At 40.4% G+C, this 22,269-nt stretch overlaps 1 protein-coding gene across 1 annotated transcript in view; it reads left to right on the top strand.

Annotated features, from left to right (window-relative positions):
- Window positions 1–21,887, top strand: part of COL19A1 (collagen type XIX alpha 1 chain) — a 448,270-nt gene extending 426,383 nt beyond the window's left edge. The window contains exons 50-52 of the mRNA XM_045161980.1: window positions 6,382–6,510; window positions 19,864–19,941; window positions 20,119–21,887. Of these exons, the coding sequence (XP_045017915.1) occupies window positions 6,382–6,510; window positions 19,864–19,941; window positions 20,119–20,246 (335 nt within the window). The 3' untranslated portion in view covers window positions 20,247–21,887. The remainder of the gene's footprint in view (window positions 1–6,381; window positions 6,511–19,863; window positions 19,942–20,118) is intronic.
- The last annotated feature ends 382 nt before the right edge of the window (window positions 21,888–22,269 follow it).

Raw genomic sequence — 22,269 nt, 5'->3', positions numbered from 1 at the left:
AGACCATTTCCTAAACAGGCTTCCAACCAGTCTCCCTCATTTCAGTTCCCCTCCTTCACCCTCACTTCCACATGTAACTCATGCAGTCATTCTGAATATTTTAAAGATTTTATGGTTTGACACAGGCTGTCCCTCAGCTTCCAGTGTGAAGATTTGGTTTTTGTGAGTCTGTGAAGTTATCCACACTCCACCATCTGAGAGCTTCCAGAGTTTAATGTCATCTCCTTTCATAATATTTTTCTCCTATTCTCATGGTTTTATGCCTTTAAAAATAATTTACTATTGTTTTTGTAGGGATATAAGAAAGAGTTAAAGCAGACACATGTGTTCAATCTACCGTCTTTACTCATGATAACATTTCAAACAACAAAGGGAACAAAGGATTAGATCGAGCCAGAGTTAGATGTAGCAGTAGCAACCCTTGAGTCATGATGAGCCCCTGAGCGAATACGAAGCCACCAAATGACGCTGCTGAATTAACAGTTAATATGAAACTGGAACATCATTCTTAGGATATGAAAGGAAATTGCTCTTCTGATATTTTTGTTCATTAGGAGATAACTGTATATAATTTTGGTTTCCACATTTAAGAGATATATGGAAAGCCCCAGAATAGTAGAACCAAAAAGTGATTTACAGAACAGATTGCCAAGCCTATGAGTAAAAGTTACTTAACCTGAAGGCCAAGACATAACAATATTATCAAATTGATGACTGATTTCCCAAGGGAAATCACACAGTAACTAGTCTCTGTTTCCATAATGGAGTAACAAAAGAAAATAAGTTGAAGCTCTATCAAGAAAATGGGCAATTAAACATTTTTTTTAATTTTATTTTATTTTTAAACTTTACATAACTGTATTAGTTTTGCCAAATATCAAAATGAATCCGCCACAGGTATACATGTGGGCTTTAGGAGAAAAGGGTGAATCTCTCTTTGAAAATGTTTACAAATTCTATCTGTGAAATAGAAGGTAGATCATGGGTTAGATGATGTCTGAATGTCCCTTCCATCTCTGTCTGATGTACTTTATCACCACATTAATATTCATGTCTGCTTGATTTTAACGAGTCCTTTCTCCAAGGAAGGCCCGCCCCGGTCTCATCTGTTAGAATGACTGCCGTGAGTGCTGTGGGTTTGCCTTGGCAGATGGGCTCTGTGTGTCTGCTTTATGCAAGCTCCTATCCAGACTCTTTAGTTTCCTGCCTTATTAGAAATTGTAGCCAAAAACAGTTTATTGACCAAAGATCCGTGAAAACAGAGGAAAAACAATTAGAATACAGGTCTTTATAATTTATTTACTGGCTCAGAAATGTATTATTTAAAATTATAGAGCATTAGAGTGTGGTTCAGAGGAAGTAATTACTCTTCTGCTAAATGACTGTTCCTGAGTGTATCTTAAAGCTAGATAATTTACAGCTAGAAGGAATTATTTAAAAAAATATTGTTGCCCTGTAAATAAATTCTTCAGTACCATTTTTCTAGATTCCGTATATATGTGTTAGAATACAACAGTGGAGAAGCAGACATAGAGAATATACTTATGGACATGGGGAGAGGGGAGGAGAGGGTGAGATGTATGGAAAGAGTCAACATGGAAACTTACACTACCATATGTAAAATAGATAGCTAACGGGAATTTGCTGTATGGCTCAGGAAACTCAAACAGGGGTTCAGTATCAACCTAGTAGGGTGGGATGGGAGGGAGAGGGGAGGGAGGTTCAAAAGGGAGGGGATATATGTATACCTATGGCTGATTCATGTTGAGGTTTGACAGAAAACAGCAAAAATTCTGTAAAGCAATTATCCTTCAATTAAAAAAATAATAAATTTAAAAAATACATCAGGATAGGGTGGGGATGGAGTTGGGAGGGGCGTTCGGGATGGGAGGGGTGGGGACATATATACACCCATGGCTGATTCATGTCGACGTATGGCAAAAGCCACCACAATATTGTAAAGTAATTAGCCTCCAATTAGAATCAATTAATTTTAAAAAATTTTTAAAAACTGTTTTGCTGAAAATATTTAAAAGCACCAAAAACAAAGTACTTGTAAATTCAATTCATTCGTTAAAGAGGAAAAAGTAGTGATAAAAATATTTTGTTTAGACATTGAAGGCATTCAAAGAGGTATGTCTCAAATTAAGAAAAATTGTACTGAAGTATATATCTATCTTTTAAGTGCAAAACAATAATAAGCAAAGTTTCAAGCTGTAAACATTGAATTTCATATTTTTATAAAGTACTCAGTTTACAATTAATGTAAATATATTCAATCTGTATTCAATGGGATGATTTGCAAAACTATATATATATATTAATTGCAAATTTGTTTTATATACTGTTGCTCAAACAGATGTATTCACATCAACCAAACATGCCCCAGATAGAAAGGTAATGAAAAGTGTTACTGGAAAGTCAGTGACTTAGTGTCACTTTTGGAGACGAGCTATCAGCCCTCATCGGTCCCCATCATCACAGTCAGTAACTCTTCCCTGGAGATTCTGGTCCTGTGGACACTGTTCTGTTTCCATTCTGGCTTCTTCTTGATTTCAGAATGTTGAGTGTAGGGTAATTACTCTTTTGATAAGTATAGCTAATACTCCACGTTTGTTGGGGCTTTTTCTTTAATAATTCTATTTGAAAATAATTTTGCTTTATTTCCTAAACCGTGTATGGACCTACATTTTTCAAACAAAAGTTTTTATTGAAAGCCCATTGAAAAATAGGTTACTCTCAAGAGTAGCTTGCTCTTTATCAAAAATTTATAAAACAGACATATCTGTTTAAGTGAAAAGTATCTTTCAAGTTCAAATGAATCAACACTAAGTGAAAAGTCTGGAGAAAAGTCTGGAAAAGTCTAGAGAAAAGTCTGGAGGTACCTCTTTACAGGTCTCTATCATTTGGCCCTAGTTTTTCCCAGCTGGCAGCTATGGATTCTAATGTGTTACAGTCATTTTGTCCTTACTTGCAAAATTAACACGAATGTAATCAGTAAAACACTTTTCTAGAGTTTTTCACATGAAAGATTCATTTCTTAATACTTATTAGCTGTATCTTCAAAAAACTGTGGTTAGTTTCACAAATGAAATCATTTGAATTTGGTTTTTAAAGAAAATACGTGAAAAGAATATTGTTTCTTTTTGCCATAGCAAGGACATGCCCTCCTCCAGTCTTGTGTTTTAAATCTAGTTGTGTACATATTAGATTTGTTAAATATGAGCTTTGTAAGTGTGTTATCACTCAGTCACGTCTGACTCTGAGACACTATGGACTATAGCCTGGCAGGCTCCTCTGTCCATGGATTTCTGCTCGTAAGAATACTGGAGTGGGTAGCTGTTCCCTTCTCCAGGGGATCTTCCCAATGACAGAGTGGTAAAATATTCAATATGCTTCTGAGGTGAAATTTAAACAATGGTCTATGTGATATTAATAACCAAGAATTCTCTAATAATAAGTATAACTGTGACTTGATTATTAGAAAAATAATTCTGAGAATAATTATATGACAGATTTCTAGTCATAAAATAAAGCTTATCAGCAGATAATCATTATAGTGCATGGGACTTATAAAAACATGGATAATAGTTGTTACTGAAATGATCATCTCTCTCAAGCTGTCTCCATGATCCCACAACAAGAGCACTGAATACAGAAAATGTTAGGCCCTGTTTATGGAGAATGTTTAATTTAGTTAATAATATGACTTGTTTAGGAATTTTAGAGTGAAAATTCTTATTTATATTTTCAAATTTACCTTTTATGAAGTTCCTCATTTTTCAAATTGTTTAAATGTTAAGAGTTATTAACATCCCAATAGTCTACATTGTATAACCACTTTTTTGTTGACATTTAGCTTTTTATTTTATATTGGAGTATATAGTTGATCAGGAGAAGGCAATGGCACCCCACTCCAGTACTCTTGCCTGGAAAATCCTTTGGACAAAGGAGCCTGGTGGGCTGCAATCCATGGGTCGCTAAGAGTCAGACACGACTTCACTTTCACTTTTCACTTTCATGCATTGGAGAAGGACATGGCAACCCACTCCAGTGTTCTTGCCTGGAGAATCCCAGGGACGGGGGAGCCTGGTGGGCTGCCGTCTATGGGGTCGCACAGAGTCGGGCACAACTGAAGCGACTTAGCAGCAGCAGCAGCAGCAGTGTTTTGATGTGTGACTCCACCTGTGAGGATACTCTCGTGACCCGCCAGCCAAGCCCTCTGGAGGCAGCACTCGGGCACAGTCCTCACTGCCCTCCCTTGCCTCTCTGTTTAGGCCCCGATGGCAGGCAGCCTGGTGGATGAACGTAGGCAGCTGACAGTGCTATGTCCTTGAGAAGATTTAGGATGTATTCAGTGCATAGAGGTCACATCACTCAACACTGGCAAAAGACGTTTAAATGTTCTGAATAACTTGTCAGCTTCCTGCAATTTGTGTGTTCTCCTTTTCAGCATCTTCTTGAGGCTCACAGAAATGTACAGAGGCTTTTTGCTGTTTTCACTGTCTGCAGTTGACATTCCCTGGGCACGTGCTTCTCAGCACCAATGCTGTATTTGTTCCTTTGGCCAAATGAGATATCCTTCCTATTGAGACTTAGGCTGGATAATGGAACTAACTGGAAATCAAATCAGGAAAAAAAAAAAGAAGAAGAAGAATGAGGGTGTATCATAAGACATTTTATTTTAAAAGTATGCATTAGTTTTTGACAAAGTAAAATATTAGCCTAGCTTAGAAATTAAACCGGAGAAGGAGATGGCACCCCACTCCAGTACTCTTGCCTGGAAAATCCCATGGACGGAGGAGCCTGGTAGGCTGCAGTCCATGGGGTCACTAAGAGTCAGACATGACTGAGCGACTTCACTTTCACTTTTCACTTTCATGCATTGGAGAAGGAAATGGCGACCCACTCCAGTGTTCTTGCCTGGAGAATCCCAGGGACGGGGGAGCCTGGTGGGCTGCCGTCTATGGGGTCATGCAGAGTTAGACACGACTGAAGCAACTTAGCAGCAGCAGCAGCAGAAATTAAACAGTGCTATGAAATCACTACGATGGACATCCTTTCAATAAATAAACCTCTTTATCAGTAATGCGGCTGTCTGACCTGTGCACACTGCTGTATTTGTTCATTTGTGGCTGTGCTGGGTCTTGGTTGCTGCCCGTGGGCTCTCCCTAGTTGCAGAGAGCAGGGGCTACTCTTCCTGCAGTGCTCGGGCTTCTCATTGCCGTGGCTCCTCTTGTTGCCAAGCCCAGGCTCTAGGTTCATGGGTTTCAGTAGTTGCGACACAGGGGCTCGTTAGCTGCGGCTTGAGAGGCCTACAGCCCAGGTTCAGTAGTTGTGGCGCACAGGCTTAGTTGCTCCACAGCTTGTGAAATCTTCTCAGACCAGGGATTGAACCCCTGTCCCCTACATTGGCAGGTGGGCTCTTATCCACTGTGCCACCAGGGAAGTCCAATAATGCAGTTTTGTCCAATGCTATAAAGTGTCACCTACCACATGAGTTATCTATTGCTGCATAAGAAAGTTTCTCAAAACGTCAGTGGCTTAAAACAACAGTGGTTATCATCACGTATTTTTTCTGGGTCCGGGACTTCCAGAGTTGCTTAGTTGTGTGGTTCTGACTCAGTCTGTCATGAATTATGTTCAGAGTGCCAGCTGACGTCCCCTGAGGGCTTGGCTGGGGCAGGGAGAGCCACGTCCAGCCTCACTCATGTAGCTGTTGGCAGATGGCTTCAGTTCAGCCCTATGTAGGTCTGTTCGTGTCCTCAGGATATGGCAGCTGGCTTCCCTCAGAATGCGAAGCTAAGAGAGAACACAGCCAGGAAGTCACAAGCCTTTATGAATTAGTCTCGCAACTTGCGTTTTTCCTATTCATTAAAAGTAAAAGGAAGCCCAGCCCACACTCCATAATAGAAGGATTAGGCTCCATCTAATTCCACTTGGAAGGGAGTGTCAAAGACCTTATCAGGATATTTTAAATCACCACAGGCACATTCACAGCATTGCTGGAAAGAGGCTTAAATTTATTATAACAATCATTTTTTTAATACAAACCTGAGTTCTCTCCACAAGTCATCACAGAGGTTAATCAGACTCTAGGATGTTGCCCACTAGGTTAGCGACATCTGTGAATCGCTGAAGGTCTTCAGAGCCTTTCATTGTCACAACTTATCTGTCTTCATGTTGAAGCAACCTTGTACAATTGATTGACTTGAACAATCAAAAAATCTCTTAGCAATCAGACCAGTTGGTAAACTAGATGTACGTGAATTGAAAACCAAGTCAATTTTTGTTGAATTTCATGAGAAACAAATTTGAAAACTTTTGACATAAAAAGTGTTTCTCTAACATGATGTTTTATTTTTCCTTTCATCAATGAAGAGAGGATGGCAGTGTTCCTATCCCAGCTCAAGCTCCCAGCAGCAATGCTGGCTGCTCAAGCTCATGGGAGGCCTGGGCCTCCAGGCAAGGATGGGTTACCTGGACCTCCAGGAGACCCTGGACCCCAAGGTAAGTCTTCAAGGACAATATTTGTTTACCGACTATTTCACTCTCAGTATTTATAACATGCTAATCACAGTTAAGTCATAAGTTATGTATATTAATATACAATTTTTGCTGTTTATTCACCAAGTCATATCCAACTCCTTTGCAGCCCCATTTCCTTCTCCAGAATACATATTAAAAACAAGTATTCATACATATAAAATATGTATATAGATTATATATAATATATTTGGTATATATTATATAAATTTGTATGTACTATACATTTAGTATAGGATATCTTGTTAATATTTGACATGCCAGAAATAGATTTTTAACTATTATTCATTCAAATTTAAAGTTGATCATCTGCTAATCTAAATGTATTTAATAATTTTCCTATGATAATAACAGCAATAATATGTGCTTATTTATCATTATTAACTCAGATGTCTACTCAAAATTTGCACAGTAACTAAGTTTCAGTTCAGTTCAATTCAGTTGCTCAGTCATGTCTGACTCTGAAACCCCATGGACTGCAGCACACCAGGCTTCCTTGTCCATCACCAACTCCCAGAGCTTACTCAAACTCATGTCCATTGAGTCAGTGATGCCATCCAACTATCTCATCCTCCGTTGTCCCCTTCTCCTCCTGCCGCCAATCTTTCCCAGAATCAGAGTCTTTTCAAATGAGTCATTTCTTCGCATCAGGTGGCCAAAGAATTGGAGTTTCAGCTTCAGCATAAGTCCTTCCAATGAACACCAGGACTGATCTCCTTTAGGATGGACTGGTTGCATTGCCTTGCTGTTCAAGGGACTCTCAAGAGTCTTCTCCAACACCACATTTCAAAAGCATCAATTCTTCTGTGCTCAGCTTTCTTTATATTCCAACTTTCACATCCATACATTACTACTAGAAAAACCATAGCCTTGACTAGATGGACCTTTGTTGACAAAGCAATGTCTCTGGTGTCTAGGTTGGTCATAACTTTCCTTCCAAGGATTAACCAACTTTTAATTTCATGGCTGCGGTCACCATCTTCAGTGATTTTGGAGCCCCAAAAAATAAAGTCAGCCACTGTTTCCATTGTTTCCCCATCTATTTGCCATGAAGTGATGGAACCAGATGCTATGATCTTAGTTTTCTCAATGTTGAGCTTTAAGCCAACTTTTTCACTCTCCTCTTTCACTTTCATCAAGAGGCTCTTTAGTTCTTCTTCACTTTCTGCCATAAGGGTGGTGTCCTCTGTATATCTGAGGTTATTGATATTTCTCCCAGAAATCTTGATTCCAGCTTGTGCTTCATCCAGTCTGGCTTTTCATATGATGTACTCTGCATATAAGTTAAATAAGCAGAGTGACAATATACAGCCTTGACGTACTCCTTTCCCAATTTGGAATGAGTCTGTTGTTCCATGTCTGGTTCTAACTGTTCCTTCTTGGCCTGCATAGATATTTCTCAGGAGGCAGGTAAGGTGGTCTGGTATTCCCATCTCTTTCAGAATTTTCCATAGTTTGTTGTTATCCACACAGTCAAAGGCTTTGGCCTAGTCAATAAAACAGTAGATGTTTTTCTGGAACTCTCTTGTGAAGTAGATGTTCTTCTGGAACTCTCTTGCTTTTTTCATGATCCAACAGATGTTGGCAATTTGATCTCTGGTTCCTCTGCCTTTTCTAAATTCAGCTTGAGCATCTGGAATTTCACAGTTCATGAACTGTTGAAGCCTGGCTTAGAGAATTTTGGGCATTACTTTGCTAGATGAGTGCAATTGTGTGGTAGTTTGAGCATTCTTTGGCATTGCCCAAAACTGACCTTTTCCAGTCCTGTGGCCACTGCTGAGTTTTCCAAATTTCCTGGCATATTGAGTGCAGCACTTTCACAGCATCGTCTTTCAGGATTTGAAATAGCTCAACTGGAATTCCATCACCTCCACTAGCTTTGTTTGTAGTGGTGCTTCCTAAGGCCCACTTGACTTTGCATTGCAGGATGTCTGATTCTAGGTGAGTGATCACACCATCGTGGTTATCTGAGTCATGAAGATCTTTTTTATATAGTTCCTCTGTGTATTCTTGCCACCTTTTCTTAATATCTTCTGCTTCTGGTAGGTCCATACCATTTCTGTCCTTTATTTTGCTCATCTTTGCATGAAATATTCCCTTGGTATCTCTGATTTTCTTGAAGAGATCTCTAGTCTTTCCCATTCTATTTTTTTCCTTTATTTCTTTGCATTGATCACTGAGGAAGGCTTTCTTATCTCTCCTTGTTATTCTTTGAAACTCTGCATTCAAATGGGTATATCATTCCTTTTCTCCTTGACTTTCACTTATCTTCTTTTCACAACTATTTGTAAGGCCTCCTCAGACAACCATTTTGCCTTTTTGCATTTCTTATTTTTGGGGATGGTCTTGATCACTGCCTACTGTACAATGTCATGAATCTCTGTCCATAGTGCTTCAGGCACTCTGTCTATCAGATCTAGTCCCTTGAATCTATTTGTCATTTCCACTGTATAATCGTAAGGGATTTGATTTAGGTCATACCTGTGTGGTCTAGTGGTTTTCCCTACTTTCTTCAATTTAAGTCTGAATTTCACAATAAGGAGTTCATGATCTGAGTTAGTCAGCTCCTGGTCTTGTTTATGCTGACTGTATAGAGCTTCTCCATCTTTGGCTGCAAAGAATATAATCAATCTGATTTCAGTACTGACCGTCTGGTGATGTCCATGTGTAGAGTCTTCTCTTGTGCTGTTGGAAGAAGGTGTTTCCTATGACCAGTGCGTTCTCTTGGCAAAACTCTTTTAACCTTTGACCTGCTTCGTTTTGTACTCCAAGGCCAAATTTGCCTGTTCCTCGAGGTATTTCTTGACTGCCTACTTTTGCATTCCAGAAATGCAGTCCAAAAAAAACTTTGCACTATAGGATTTGTTTTTAAGAAATATTTGCCTGTAGTCATGCTGTATTGATAATCCTGTCAAAAGACACCAGGAAACCTTATTATAGTAAAGAGAAGGGTTACTGGTCAATTCTTGGTGCCTCACCACAGCTGACAGGAACTGAAGGGTTTTTCTCTGGTAGATAAATAGATATGAAGTACTCAGAATATGCAGTTATGAGTGTAACTTCAAAGTTTTGCTCTGCTCAATTTAAAAGTTTTCTCAAAAAGGAAAAAAAATATGCATATAAAACTGTTACACTCTGCATGATGGATGATTATAAAAACTACTGTTACCCTAGAGACCATGAAAGCTCAGAGACTCTCAGCTGATTAGTCCTCTTCTTGACGCAGTGTGACTGAGTCTGAGGAAAAGCTGAAGTGAGAAACCCACACAGAAGAAACAGAAGGTGGGCCCGAGCAAGACACCAGGTGTTCTGCCCACACGCAAATTCTGTCTGATGATGGCTCTTCAGAAATTTCTAAAAGGGACATTTTTTTTTCAGTGTTTTTCAGGAAAAAAAAAAAAACATTTTCATTTGAAATGACATAGTTTGGTTTGAGACATGCACTATAGAATGAGACTTTTATTGTCTCATTATCTTTCAGTTCAGTTCAGTTCAGTCGCTCAGTCGTGTCCGACTCTTTGCGACCCCATGAATCACAGCACGCCAGGCCTCCCTGTCCATCACCAACTCCCGGAGTTCACCCAGACTCACGTCCATCGAGTCGGTGATGCCATCCAGCCATCTTATCCTCTGTCATCCCCTTCTCCTCCTGCTCCCAGTCCCTCCCAGCATCAGAGTCTTTTCCAATGAGTCAACTCTTCACATGAGGTGGCCAAAGTACTGGAGTTTCAGCTTTAGCATCATTCCTTCCAAAGAAATCCCAGGGCTGATCTCCTTCAGAATGGACTGGTTGGATCTCCTTGCAGTCCAAGGGACTCTCAAGAGTCTTCTCCAACACCACAGTTCAAAAGCATCAATTCTTTGGCACTCAGCTCTCTTCACAGTCCAACTCTCACATGCATACATGACCACAGGAAAAACCATAGCCTTGACTAGACAGACCTTTGTTGGCAAAGTAATGTCTCTGCTTTTGAATATGCTATCTTTAGGGAAGGACAGAAATTTAAAGGGGTTTCATAGAATTTTCTTGGCTTACCAGAGAAGCTGGAGCATGTGGAGAGCAATGAGAAATGGACATGAGACTTCAAGCATGCCCCGCAGATATTATGGGGTGGTTCCAGGCCATTACCAGGAAGTAGACATCGCGGTGAATCAAGCCATGTGAAATTTCTGGTTTCTCAGTGCATATGAAAGTTGTGCTTGCACTATTCTGTAGTATGTTGGGGATACAATAGTATTATATCTAAAAAAAACAACATCTGTACTTTAATTAGCAGTTACGTCATTACTGAAATCTGCTAACCATCCTCTGAGCCTTTAGCTCTTCATAATCTTCCTACTGGTGGAGACTCTTGTGCCCATGTTGGTGGCTGCTGAGTGATCAGGGTCCTACCTCCTGTAGGACCCACTGTAGGTTGTTGAAGGTTGGGGTGGCTGTGGCAATTTCTTAAAATAAGCCAATGATGAACTTTGCTGCATCAACTGACGCTTCTTTTTGCAAACAATTTTTCTGTAACAGCAGTGCTGTTTGATAGCATTTTATCCACACTTGAAGTTAGAGTCATTCCTCTCAAAATTCTGCTGCTATTTTATCAACTAAGTATATGCACTATTCTAAATCCTTTGTTGTCATTTCAGCAAGCTTCACTGCATCTTTCAGATCAGTTCAGTTCATTTCAGTCGCTCAGTCGTGTCTGACTCTTTGCGACCCCATGAATCGCAGCACGCCAGGCCTCCCGGTCCATCACCAACTCCCAGAGTTCACTCTAACTCAGGTTCATCAAGTCGGTGATGCCATCCAGCCATCTCATCTTCTGTCATCCTCTTCTCCTCCTGCCCCCAGTCCCTCCCAGCCTCAGAGTCTTTTCCAATGAGTCAACTCTTCTCATGAGGTGGCCAAAGTACTGGAGTTTCAGCTTTAGCATCATTCCTTCCAAAGAAATCCCAGGGCTGATCTCCTTCAAAATGGACTAGTTGGATTTCCTTGTAGTCCAAGGGACTCAAGAGTCTTCTCCAACACCACAATTCAAAAGCATCAATTCTTCGGTGCTCAGCTTTCTTCACAGTCCAACTCTCACATCCATACATGACTACTAGGAAAAGCATAGCCTTGACTAGACAGATCTTTTTTGACAAAGTAATGTCTCTGCTTTTCAATATGCTATCTAGGTTGGTCATAACCCTCCTTCCAAGGAGTAAGCGTCTTTTAATTTCATGGCTGCAATCACCATCTGCAGTGATTTTGGAGCCCCAAAAAATAAAGTCTGACACTGTTTCCACTGTTTCCCCATCTGTTTCCCATGAAATGATGGGACCAGATGCCATGATCTTCGTTTTCTGAACGTTGAGCTTTAAGCCAACTTTTTCACTCTCCTCTTTCACTTTCATCAAGAGGCTCTTTAGTTCCTCTTCACTCTCTGCCATAAAGGTGGTGTCATCTGCATATCTGGGGTTATTGATATTTCTCCCGGCAATCTTGATTCCAGCTTGTGCTTCTTCCAGCCCAGCGTTTCTCATGACGTACTCTGCACAGAAGTTAAATAAGCAGGGTGACAATTTACAGTCTTGATGTACTCCTTTTCCTATTTGGAAGCAGTCTCTTGTTCCATGTCCAGTTCTGTTGCTTCCTGACCTGCATATAGGTTTATCAAGAGGCAGGTCAGGTGGTCTGGTATTCCCATCTCTTTCAGAATTTTCCACAGTTTCTTGTGATCCACACAGTCAAAGGCTTTGGCATAGTCAATAAAGCAGAAATACATGTTTTTCTGGAACTCTCTTGCTTTTTCCATGATCCAGTGGATGTTGGCAATTTGATCTCTGGCTCCTCTGCCTTTTCTAAAACCAGCTTGAACATCTAAATCCTGTCTCAAGAAACCACTTTCTTTGCTCATCCATAAGAAGCAACCCTTCTTCCATTCAAGTTTCATCATGAAATTGCAGCAATTCAATCCCATCTTCAGGCTCCACTTCTAATTCTAGTTCTCTTACTGTTTCCACTACACCTATAGTTACTTCCTCCACTGAAGGCTTGACCACCTCCACATCATCCATGAGGGTTGAAATCAACTTCTTCCAAATTCCTGTTAATATTTATATTTTGACCTCTTTCTGTGAATCATGAATGTTCTTCTTTACATCTAGGATCGTCAATCTTTTCTGGAAGTTGTTCTATTTTCCCCCAGATCCATCAGATAAATCACTGTCTATGGCAGCTATTGCCTTACAGAATATATTTTCTAAAGAATGAGACTTGAAAGTCAAAATGACTCCTTGTTCCATGGGCTGCATGAAAATAACAGGAATCTTGTTGTATTTTCTGACAGGTCTCCTGGGTGACCAGGTACATTGTCAATGAGCAGTAATATTTTGGAATGAATCTTTTTTCTGAGCAATAGGTCTCAGCAGTGGGCTTACAATGTGCAGTAAACCATGTTGTAAACAGATGTGCTGTCATTGAGACTTTGTTGTCCCATTTATAGAGCCATAACAAATATAATAATCATGAAAAATTTGAAATACAACACCAATACTTTTTGACACAGAGTTGCTACAGACCTTCAATTTGTAAAAGATTCAGTATCTGCAAAGTGCAGTAAAACCAAATATGACTATTTTAGAAGTTCACAATCCAGTTTGAATGGGGAAGGTACTGCTTCTACCAAGATTCTGATGAAGAAACTTGTAGACCCTCTTTTAGCACCCTGATCCTCCTACAGAAAGAATAGAGGCCAGTGTGATTCTGAGTTGGGTCACCTCACTTGCATTTTTCCTAAATTCCTAAAAGAGGTAATTGTCGACACCTTTTTAAATTCAACGGCATTTCCAGAGAGTTTAGATTTTGACCTCCTGTGGGTTTCTGATCCTTGCCTTCCCATTGTGCACTGAGCGGAGCACTCCCTGGTGTGCTTCATTCCCACCTGGGTCCTCACTGTAGGACCTAATTTGTTCCTGCTGCCAGGAGTGAATAAGAAGTTACCACATTAGGATCAAAGAAGTCCTGGGAAGCATGATCCAGCTGACGTTCCATATACCTCAGGTCTCCTGAGGTCTTCTCTTATTTAAGAGAGGCAAATTTTTCCAGATCTTTCCTCTTGGAAGAGTTTTATAAGAAAGCACTTACTTATTTTTGTTTTTTGGTTTTAATTTTTTAATTTTATTAAAGAGTAGTTGACATACAATATTATATTTGTTTCAGGTGTACAGTATACTGATTCAATCTTTATATACATTATATATTAATCACCACAAGTCTAGTAACCACCTGTCACCATAAAAATTTATCACAATGTTATTGACCATATTTCCTATGCTATATATTATATTCCCATGAGTTATTTATTATATTCCTGGAAATTTGACTCTCTTAATCCCTTTCATCTATTTCCCCCAAACTCCCACTCACCTATCCTCTGGCAAACACCAATTTGACCCCTGTATCTGTGAGTCTGTTTCTGCATAGTTTTGTTTATTCATCTGTACTACATTGATTCTCCAAGCTAGAATCAAAATTCTCCAAGCTAGGCTTCAACAGTATGTGAACCGTGAAATTCCAGATGTTCAAGCTGGATTTAGAAAAGGCAGAGGGACCAGAGATCAAATTGCCAACATCCATTGGATCATAGAAAAAGCAGGAGAGTTCCAGAGAAACATCTACTTCTGCTTTATTGACTACACTAAAGCCTTTGACTATGTGGATCACAACAAACTGGAAAATTCTGAAAGAGATTGGAAGACCAGACCACCTGACCTGCCTCCTGAGAAATCTGTATGCAGGTCAAGAAGCAACAGTTAGAACTGGACATGAAACAATGGATTGGTTCCAAATTGGGAAAGGAATACATTAAGGCTATATATTGACACCCTGCTTATTTAACTTATATACAGAGTACATCATGTGAAATGCCAGGCTGGATGAAGCACAAGCTGGAATCAAGATTGCCGGGAGAAATATCAATAACCTCAGATATGCAGAGGACACCACCCTTATGGCAGAAAGTGAAGAAGAACTAAAGAGCCTCTTGATGAAAGTGAAAGAGGAGAGTAAAAAGTTGGCTTAAAACTTAACATTCAGAAAACTAAGATCATAGCATCTGGTCCCATCACTTCATGGCAAATAGATGGGGAAGCAATAGAAACAGTGAGAGACTTTATTTTGGGGGGCTCCAGAATCTCTGCAGATGGTGACTGCAGTCATAAAATTAAAACATGCTTGCTCCTTGAATGAAAAGCTGTGACCAGCCTAGACAGCATATTACAAAGCAGAGACATTACTTTGCCTACAAAGGTCCTTCTAGTCAAAGCTATGGTTTTTCCAGTGATCATGTATGGATGTGAGTTGGACCATAAAGAAAACTGAGTGCCGAAGAATTAATGCTTTTGAACTGTGGTGTTGGAGAAAACTCTTGAGAGTCCCTTGGACTGCAAGGAGATTCAACCAGTCCATCCTAAAGGAAATCAGTCCTGAATATTCATTGAAAGGACTGATGCTGAAGCTGAAGCTCCAATACTTTGGCCACCTGATACAAAGAGCTGACTCATTGGAAAAGACCCTGATGCTGGGAAAGATTGAAGGCAGGAAGAAAAAGGGATGACAGAGGGTGAGATTGTTGGATAGCATCACTGACTCAATGAACATCAGTTTGAGCAAGCTCCAGGAGTTGGTGATGGACAGGGAAGCCTGGCGTGCTGCAGTCCATGGGGTCGCAAAGAGTCAGACACGACTGAGCGACTAAACAGAACAGAACAGATGACATTGATTGATTTGTGGATATTGAACTATCCTTGTATCCCTGGAATAAATCCCACTCAATCATGATGTATGAGCCTTTTAATATTTTGTTACATTCAGTTCACTAATATTTTGTTGCAGTTTTCACATCTATGTTTTTTGGGGGATATTGGTCTGTAATTTTCTTTCCTTGTGGCTTCCTTGTCTCATTCTGGTACCAGAGTAATGCCTCATAGAATGAGTTTAGAAGTGTTTCTTCCTCTTCAGTTTTTTGGAATAGTTTGAGAAGGAAAATTGTTAACTCTTCATAAAATGTTTTGTAGAATTCACCTGTGTCGTCCTGAACTTTGTGGCAGTTTTTTTTTTTAATTACTGATTCAATTTCATTAATAGTGATTGGCCTATTCAAGTAACATTTCTTCTTGATTCAGTCTTGAAAGAGTGTGTTTCTAGGAATTTATCCATTTCTTCTATCAACTGATATTTTTATGGGTGTTTCCTTGTACTTAAGTAGTTTTTTTCTTCCTTACTACTTTTGAGATTCTTTAACTCTAGACCTTTAATCTTAGTATGTCTTGGTACAGATCGCTTTGGGTTCATCTTATTTAGGACTCTGAGTGGTTACTAGGGGTTTCCCACTTGGCACTGGTGGTAAAGAACCTGCCTGCCAATGCATGAGACGTAAGAGACGTGGGTTCAGTCCCTGGGTCGGGAAGATCCCCTGGAGGAGGGCACAGCAACTGACTCCAGTATTCTTGCCTGGAGAATCCCATGGACAGAGGAGCCTCGTGGGCTACAGTGCATGGGGTCACAAAGAGCCAAGCACAACTGAAGTGATGTAGCTCACATGCACATGCTTCCTAGACTTTGAGGACTGTCACCTTCACCAGCTTAGAGAAAGTTTCAGCTTTTACTTCTTTAAGTAGGCTTTCTGGCCCTTTCTCTCTCTTCTCCTTCTGGGGCCCTTATATTGTAAATGTTAGTAAACTTTGTGTTGTCCTCAGTTTTTGACTCTTTTTTTTTTTCCTGCTCTGACTGGGTGATTTTCACTACCCTGTCTTCTGAATCACTGATTCACTCTTCTGCATCCTCTAATCTGCTATGGATTCCCTCTACAGTATTTTTCATTTCGGTTATTGTATTCTTTAGTTGCAACTGGTTCTTCTTTATACTTTCTGTCTCTTCATTGAAGTTCTCCTTGGGTTCATCCATTCTTCTCCCGAGTTTGGTGAGCATCTTTATGACTATTGCGTTGACCTTTTTATCTGGTTAATTGCTTATCTCCATTTTTCTCAAGAAAAACTTCTTTTTCTGAAGTGTATCTTGTTCTTTCATGAGGAAGGTATTCCTTCATCTCCTCAGCTGGCCTAACTTCCTGTGTTCATTTCTCTGTAGTAGGTTTATCAGCTACATCTCCTGGTCTGAAAGAGTGGCCTTATGTGGAAGGTGTCCTGTGGGGTCCAAGAGCGCAATGCCCCCTGGTCACCAGAGCAGGGTGCTCCCAGGATATCCCCTGTGGGACTTATGCGTCCTCCTGCTATAGTTGGGTCATGATTCCTGTTGGGGGCACTGATGGGCAGGATTTGCCCCTAGCTGGCTGGCTGCAAGACCCAGCCATGACTGTGCCAGACACAGTCTGTCAGTGACATACAGGGCCAGACTCTAAGAGCGGGAATTGCTTTGGGGGGCACCCATGCCATCCAGGGCTGCCCACTGGGTGCAACAGGAGCTGCTTTGGAGTGACTGGCCGGGGCACACATGTTGGGCAGGGCAATTCCTCAAGGAACGCTGGGGGGAGGCACACAGTGTTATAGCATCCTGCTCCTCTGTCACAGGCTCTAAACTCAGTCAGTGAACCACTTTGTCATATGACCCAGATACTCTTATTTCTCTACTATTTCAAGATCAAGGTTTATTATAGGAAGGCAAAATTGGTTTAACATTTGAAAATCAATTAATGTAATTTACCTCATAACCAGATAAAGGAAAGAAATTATGTATGATCATATTAATAGATTCAGAAAAAAACTTAATTGATTATATTCAACACTATTCATAATTTTAAAAAAGAAAAAGCAAAGTCTTGGCAATTTCAGATTAGAAAGTATTTTTTTCTCTTTTTTAGTTTTTAAATTATGAAAATATGATAAAACACAGGAGACTTGGAAAATGTAGAACAAAGTTACATATAGTTCCACTATATATTACAATTATTTTTTAAATAGATAAAGATTTTTAGTTGGAGTTTCAATATCAAACTCTCAAAAATTAATGGAATGAATATACAGAAAAGTAGAAGGATGCAGTGCCCCTGAAAAGCAGATCCAGGTGCTTTTCAAGCTGCTGCTTGTGTGCTGGGACTCAGAGCAAGTGGGCTTGTGCAGGGGCCCTTAAGGATGGAGGCTTGGTTTCCCACAGCCCTCGGGCCCTCCTGGAGATAGGCCCTGCTGGCTTTCACAGACAGGTGTTACGGGAACTTGTCTTCCCAGGGCAGGTCTCCAAGGCTGGTGAGCCCCACAAGGGACGTGGACCCCTCACTCCTCAGGGTAACCTTCTCGTCTGTGGCATCCCTCCCCTTGTGGTCAGCATGCCAGGGGAGTGGCCTCTGACTGGACCATTTCTCTGCACCTCCTGCCCGTCTTGATTTGGCCTTGCCTTTGTATCCTCAGTTGTGGAACATCTGTTCTCCTATCTTCAGGCCATCCATCCTCAGAGACAGTGTTTCATATGCAGTTGTAGATTTGGTGTGTCTATGGGAGGAGGTGAGCTCAGGGCTTTCCAGTTCACCATCTTGATCAGGAATCCTGAAAGAACTTTACTTAAACTTTTCTCAAACACATGCTGAGTTCCCACCTTCTGTGAAAATCCTCAAGAATGGATGCCCCACTTCAAAGCCTTATCCATTTTAGAAAGAGCCTTGCACACTAAGCGGATGTGGAGTTAGCAGGAGAAAACAGATCCTGCCTTCTAGCTTCCATCAACCTTGGAGGGACAGTATTGGGAATGATTGTTCTTACTTTTGAACTTATAAAGTTCAGCTGTTATTGGTTCATAATGAGGGAAACCCTCTGTTATTTGTAATCCAGTGGCCCATAGAGTAGTTCATGCAACTGATACAGATTTGACTTTTCAGATTTGTTAACAGTCGGGGCCTTAGGAAGTAGGAGGCGTATGCGTATCAAAATGACAAAGGACACAGTGGTCAATCGGGGTCAGGACAAACAACGCATAAGGCCTTCAAACAGCTTGTAAGGCCCTGCATGAAGAATTATCCTTCCCAAATGCCAGTAACACTCTTTTTCTGACCTCATTTTTCCAGCATGCATATAAATGCACTGACTTACAACTTTAGAAATAAACCCCGAGAGTCGAAATGGAAATCTCCAAGGCTATCACCTGAAAAACTATAACAAACACAGTTCTTCAATGACAAGACCCTCTGGATACATTGGGTTAGAACTCTGCTGCTGTTTTATTTCTGTTTTCCTCCAGAGGCTACACTGATACCAAACTGTCCTCCTGCACCTACAGGCCATGCAGACACATGTCTCTTTGCAGACAGACCAGCCTTCAAGTCCTTTCCAAATTTCAGGAGAGGCCTGCCCTAAAGGGGTGAAAAACTTATTCTAGAAAAATGGGGAAGCTGTTACTGACCTTATTAGCATTCCTATATGAAATTTTGTTGTGAAACAATTATAAAATAAGGCCCTATGGCTTTGGGGAAGCCTTCATAAGGAATGAGCTTGGGACCTTAATAGGAAATTGGAATAAAAATTTTTCATGTGCTTTGTGCAGTTCAACACCTCTATCTATTAATAGCAGGTCGGTATTAACCTAATGATATGAGAGCTTTGTACAAATGCATTTTTACATTTGACAGGAGACATATAAATGTTCTGTGTTTTACAAATACATAAATTATTTTTTCTTGTTTTATGACACCTCATATACACTGAGATTCATGTGGAATAATGTATTTTGCATTATATTAAAATCTGAGAACTAAATTTAAATACATAGCTTTTAGCAGATATGTTCTTCTTTTGGAATTATGTTCCAGTGTTATTAATCCTTGTTAATCAAAAGTTCATATTTTTTCAGTTATTTTTCTTTCTTCCTAATTTTTTAGCCCGTGATATTAAGCACTCACTGAGATGACTTAGTGAGAGTCAGCTTAACAAGGTCTCTGTAATAGTGGGAACTGGGTGGAACTATTAAATACATCCCAGGTAGTAAATATTATTTTACTGCAGAAATGTTTAGAGATTTGGAAGGGTACTTTCAAATGACTTAACTACAAACACTTTTCCTTATTGTTCACATATGTTAAATGAAAGTCAGCTATAGAAAAGAAATCCTGGTGACTTTTCACGTTTGAATATGTATCAATTTAGGATACTGTTCAGGCCACTGTTGTTTTGGATCCAGTATTGTACTGAGTGTCTGTAGCATAGTCTTCAGATATAAATGTGTGGAGATATTCCACTGGGTGTATTTTCCACGTGCACCTCAAAGTATCTCCTGAATGTGTATCAGTCAGAGAACGCGCTTACTTTTTTTTTCTCTCTTTTTGTTTATCTCCTCCTTAGGCTACCGAGGACAGAAGGGAGAAAGGGGGGAACCGGGAATTGGGCTTCCAGGGAGCCCGGGTCTTCCTGGGACTTCAGGTAATAGTGATATTACCTTCGCAGCATGAGCCAGCCTCCAAAAATCGGAGCCATGCCTGCTCCCTGTGGCCCCTTTAGTGTCGCTCCAGTTGACACTGAATGACTCGTGTTGGTTGGAGGGAGGGAGGATGATCTGTATGTTGACCTGCATTCCAATGGGGTCTTTTATTTCATTAGCTCCGGGCTTGCCAGGCTCACCAGGTGCCCCAGGGCCCCAGGGCCCCCCAGGACCTAGTGGAAGATGTAACCCAGAGGATTGCCTGTATCCCGTCTCACACACCCGACAGCGAACAGGTGGGAAGTAACCACACCTGAGGAAGACTTGATGCCAGTCACCTCTCCTTGCTGTTGGAGCTTTCTTAATACTGTCAGACCCTCGTGATCGTGGGTGACTTTTTTTTTTTTTGGTGTAGGTGAGACATTAAAAACAAAAATTGGAATCCTATTCCTATAGTAACTGCGATATCAGCCTTTTCAGAATTTTTTCCAAATTCATTCCATGTCTTGCTTCACCATTATTATGATTTTTATTCAGGGTTTTCTATGAAATATGCAAGCACATCCTATCATTTGTTCTTCTTTAAGAGAAAGTGATATCTTATGATTTAGTAGACTGATGGTGATGTACGTTTTGTAGTCTTATCAACTTGTATGTGACCTTTCATTTCTGAATTTTAAAGTTTCAGACTTATCTGGACATTTCCTTGGTATTTAAATTTATTATTATTGCTGACAATTTCGTTAACTTTTTTGAAATAGTGCATTGCTCCTGCTGAATGTTTTTGACTACTTTTATAGCTTAAGAATTCTTATACCATTCTTTATCCATTCTACTTATGTAGAGAAATAGATAGGCAATAAGACCTTCATAATTTAGATTCTGGAAGAAAACTCAGGAGGCTGTCTTATCAGGGAGCCCAAAATCCTACCAGAGCCAACTACTGAAATGATTTTGTTGCTCCTGTGTAATGAGCTCCAGTCAAAGCGGTCCCACCAGCATGAGTGTGTCCTGCGTAAGAAGGAAGGAGCGAAGTCAAGGCCCAGCACTGTGGTCCCTTTGCTGAGTTTCTCATTTGGGAAACAGAAAGCTGATTTTTCTGGGAGGTGTCTGGTGGTGAAGGCATCCAGCTGTCTTTGGTACTTTCAAAGTTTAAAGGGCCTCGCAGAGTCTTTGGGCCCGAGTACATTAGCCTTCTGACCTCATGACTCTCAGATGTTAAGAACCAGCCATCAGAACAAAGGATGGGACTTCTAGCAACTGGAAAAGAAACCTTCTTGTGCTAGAAGATGAGCGTGTGGTATCCACAGATGCATATCAACAAGCTGAAGCCTGGAAGCTTGTGGGAAGAATGATGCTTCTCAGAAGCTGCAGCTAGAGGTTCAGGGCCGTGAAGGAAATCCATGAGACTGAGCAAGAGTCCACACACTTCAGGGGCACAGACACTGCCCAGACCACATCCTCTGACCAGGAACGAAAACGTGTGATTGTCAACCAAACAGCTGAATGGTAGTTTCATGGCCTGGCCGTACATTATTTTGAGAAACTGTTGGTTGAAAACGATTTCCTGAAACCGTGGGCAGGAGGATGTTGTTGAAATCTGAGTGGCGGGTCCTAGGGATGCCAAGGGCGTGCACCACCCCCCCCAGCCCCCGCCCCGCCACAGACATCTGCCATTGGGGCAGATTGTGAAAAGCTGTGAGCACGGTCTTGTGGGCAGCATGCCTCCATGGAGGCAGCTTTGTTCAAATGCACCCGGGGTTTGAACTGGTTTTCACTGTAGTTGGATGAACTGATGGTCAGGTACTATCTACATGGCTGTGCATATGTACAACCTTTTTATTATTTCATGTTGAAAGATGCTGTATATTTCACTTCCAAGTTTATTTATTTTCATTTCCAAGGTCATTTTATTTATTTCAAGTGTTGTTAATTTTAAATTTATTTTCTCCTTCATTTTCTTTCCTGTGCAATACGTACAATGGTGCTGTGTTTTAGACTGACACAATCAGAATATACATATACATTTTCTTAGTAAAATGATCATTTAGCCCCACAAAATGTACAGAGGTCTAAAATCTGGTGCTATGTGTATATCTTGAGCTTTTAATTTGTGGAGCTTTAATTTGTTGAATTTTCTGAAAGCTTACAACTCCTCTGCCATTCATTAATTTACTTGAATTTGTCATAAAGCTAAAAACATTTTATATGTTTTCAAAGATTATTTTTTCATATTAATTGTTTGCTTATTCTTTTGCTTCTTTGTTAATCCAGAATTATTTATTTTAGCATTTTACTGCTTTCATGAACTTTTTTGTCAATGGTGATCA

This window comes from Bubalus bubalis, chromosome 10 (assembly GCF_019923935.1).
Source record: "Bubalus bubalis isolate 160015118507 breed Murrah chromosome 10, NDDB_SH_1, whole genome shotgun sequence".
Classification (NCBI taxonomy): domain Eukaryota; kingdom Metazoa; phylum Chordata; class Mammalia; order Artiodactyla; family Bovidae; genus Bubalus; species Bubalus bubalis.
Note: the sequence above shows the minus strand (reverse complement) of the source record. Positions and strands in the feature narration are given on the sequence as shown.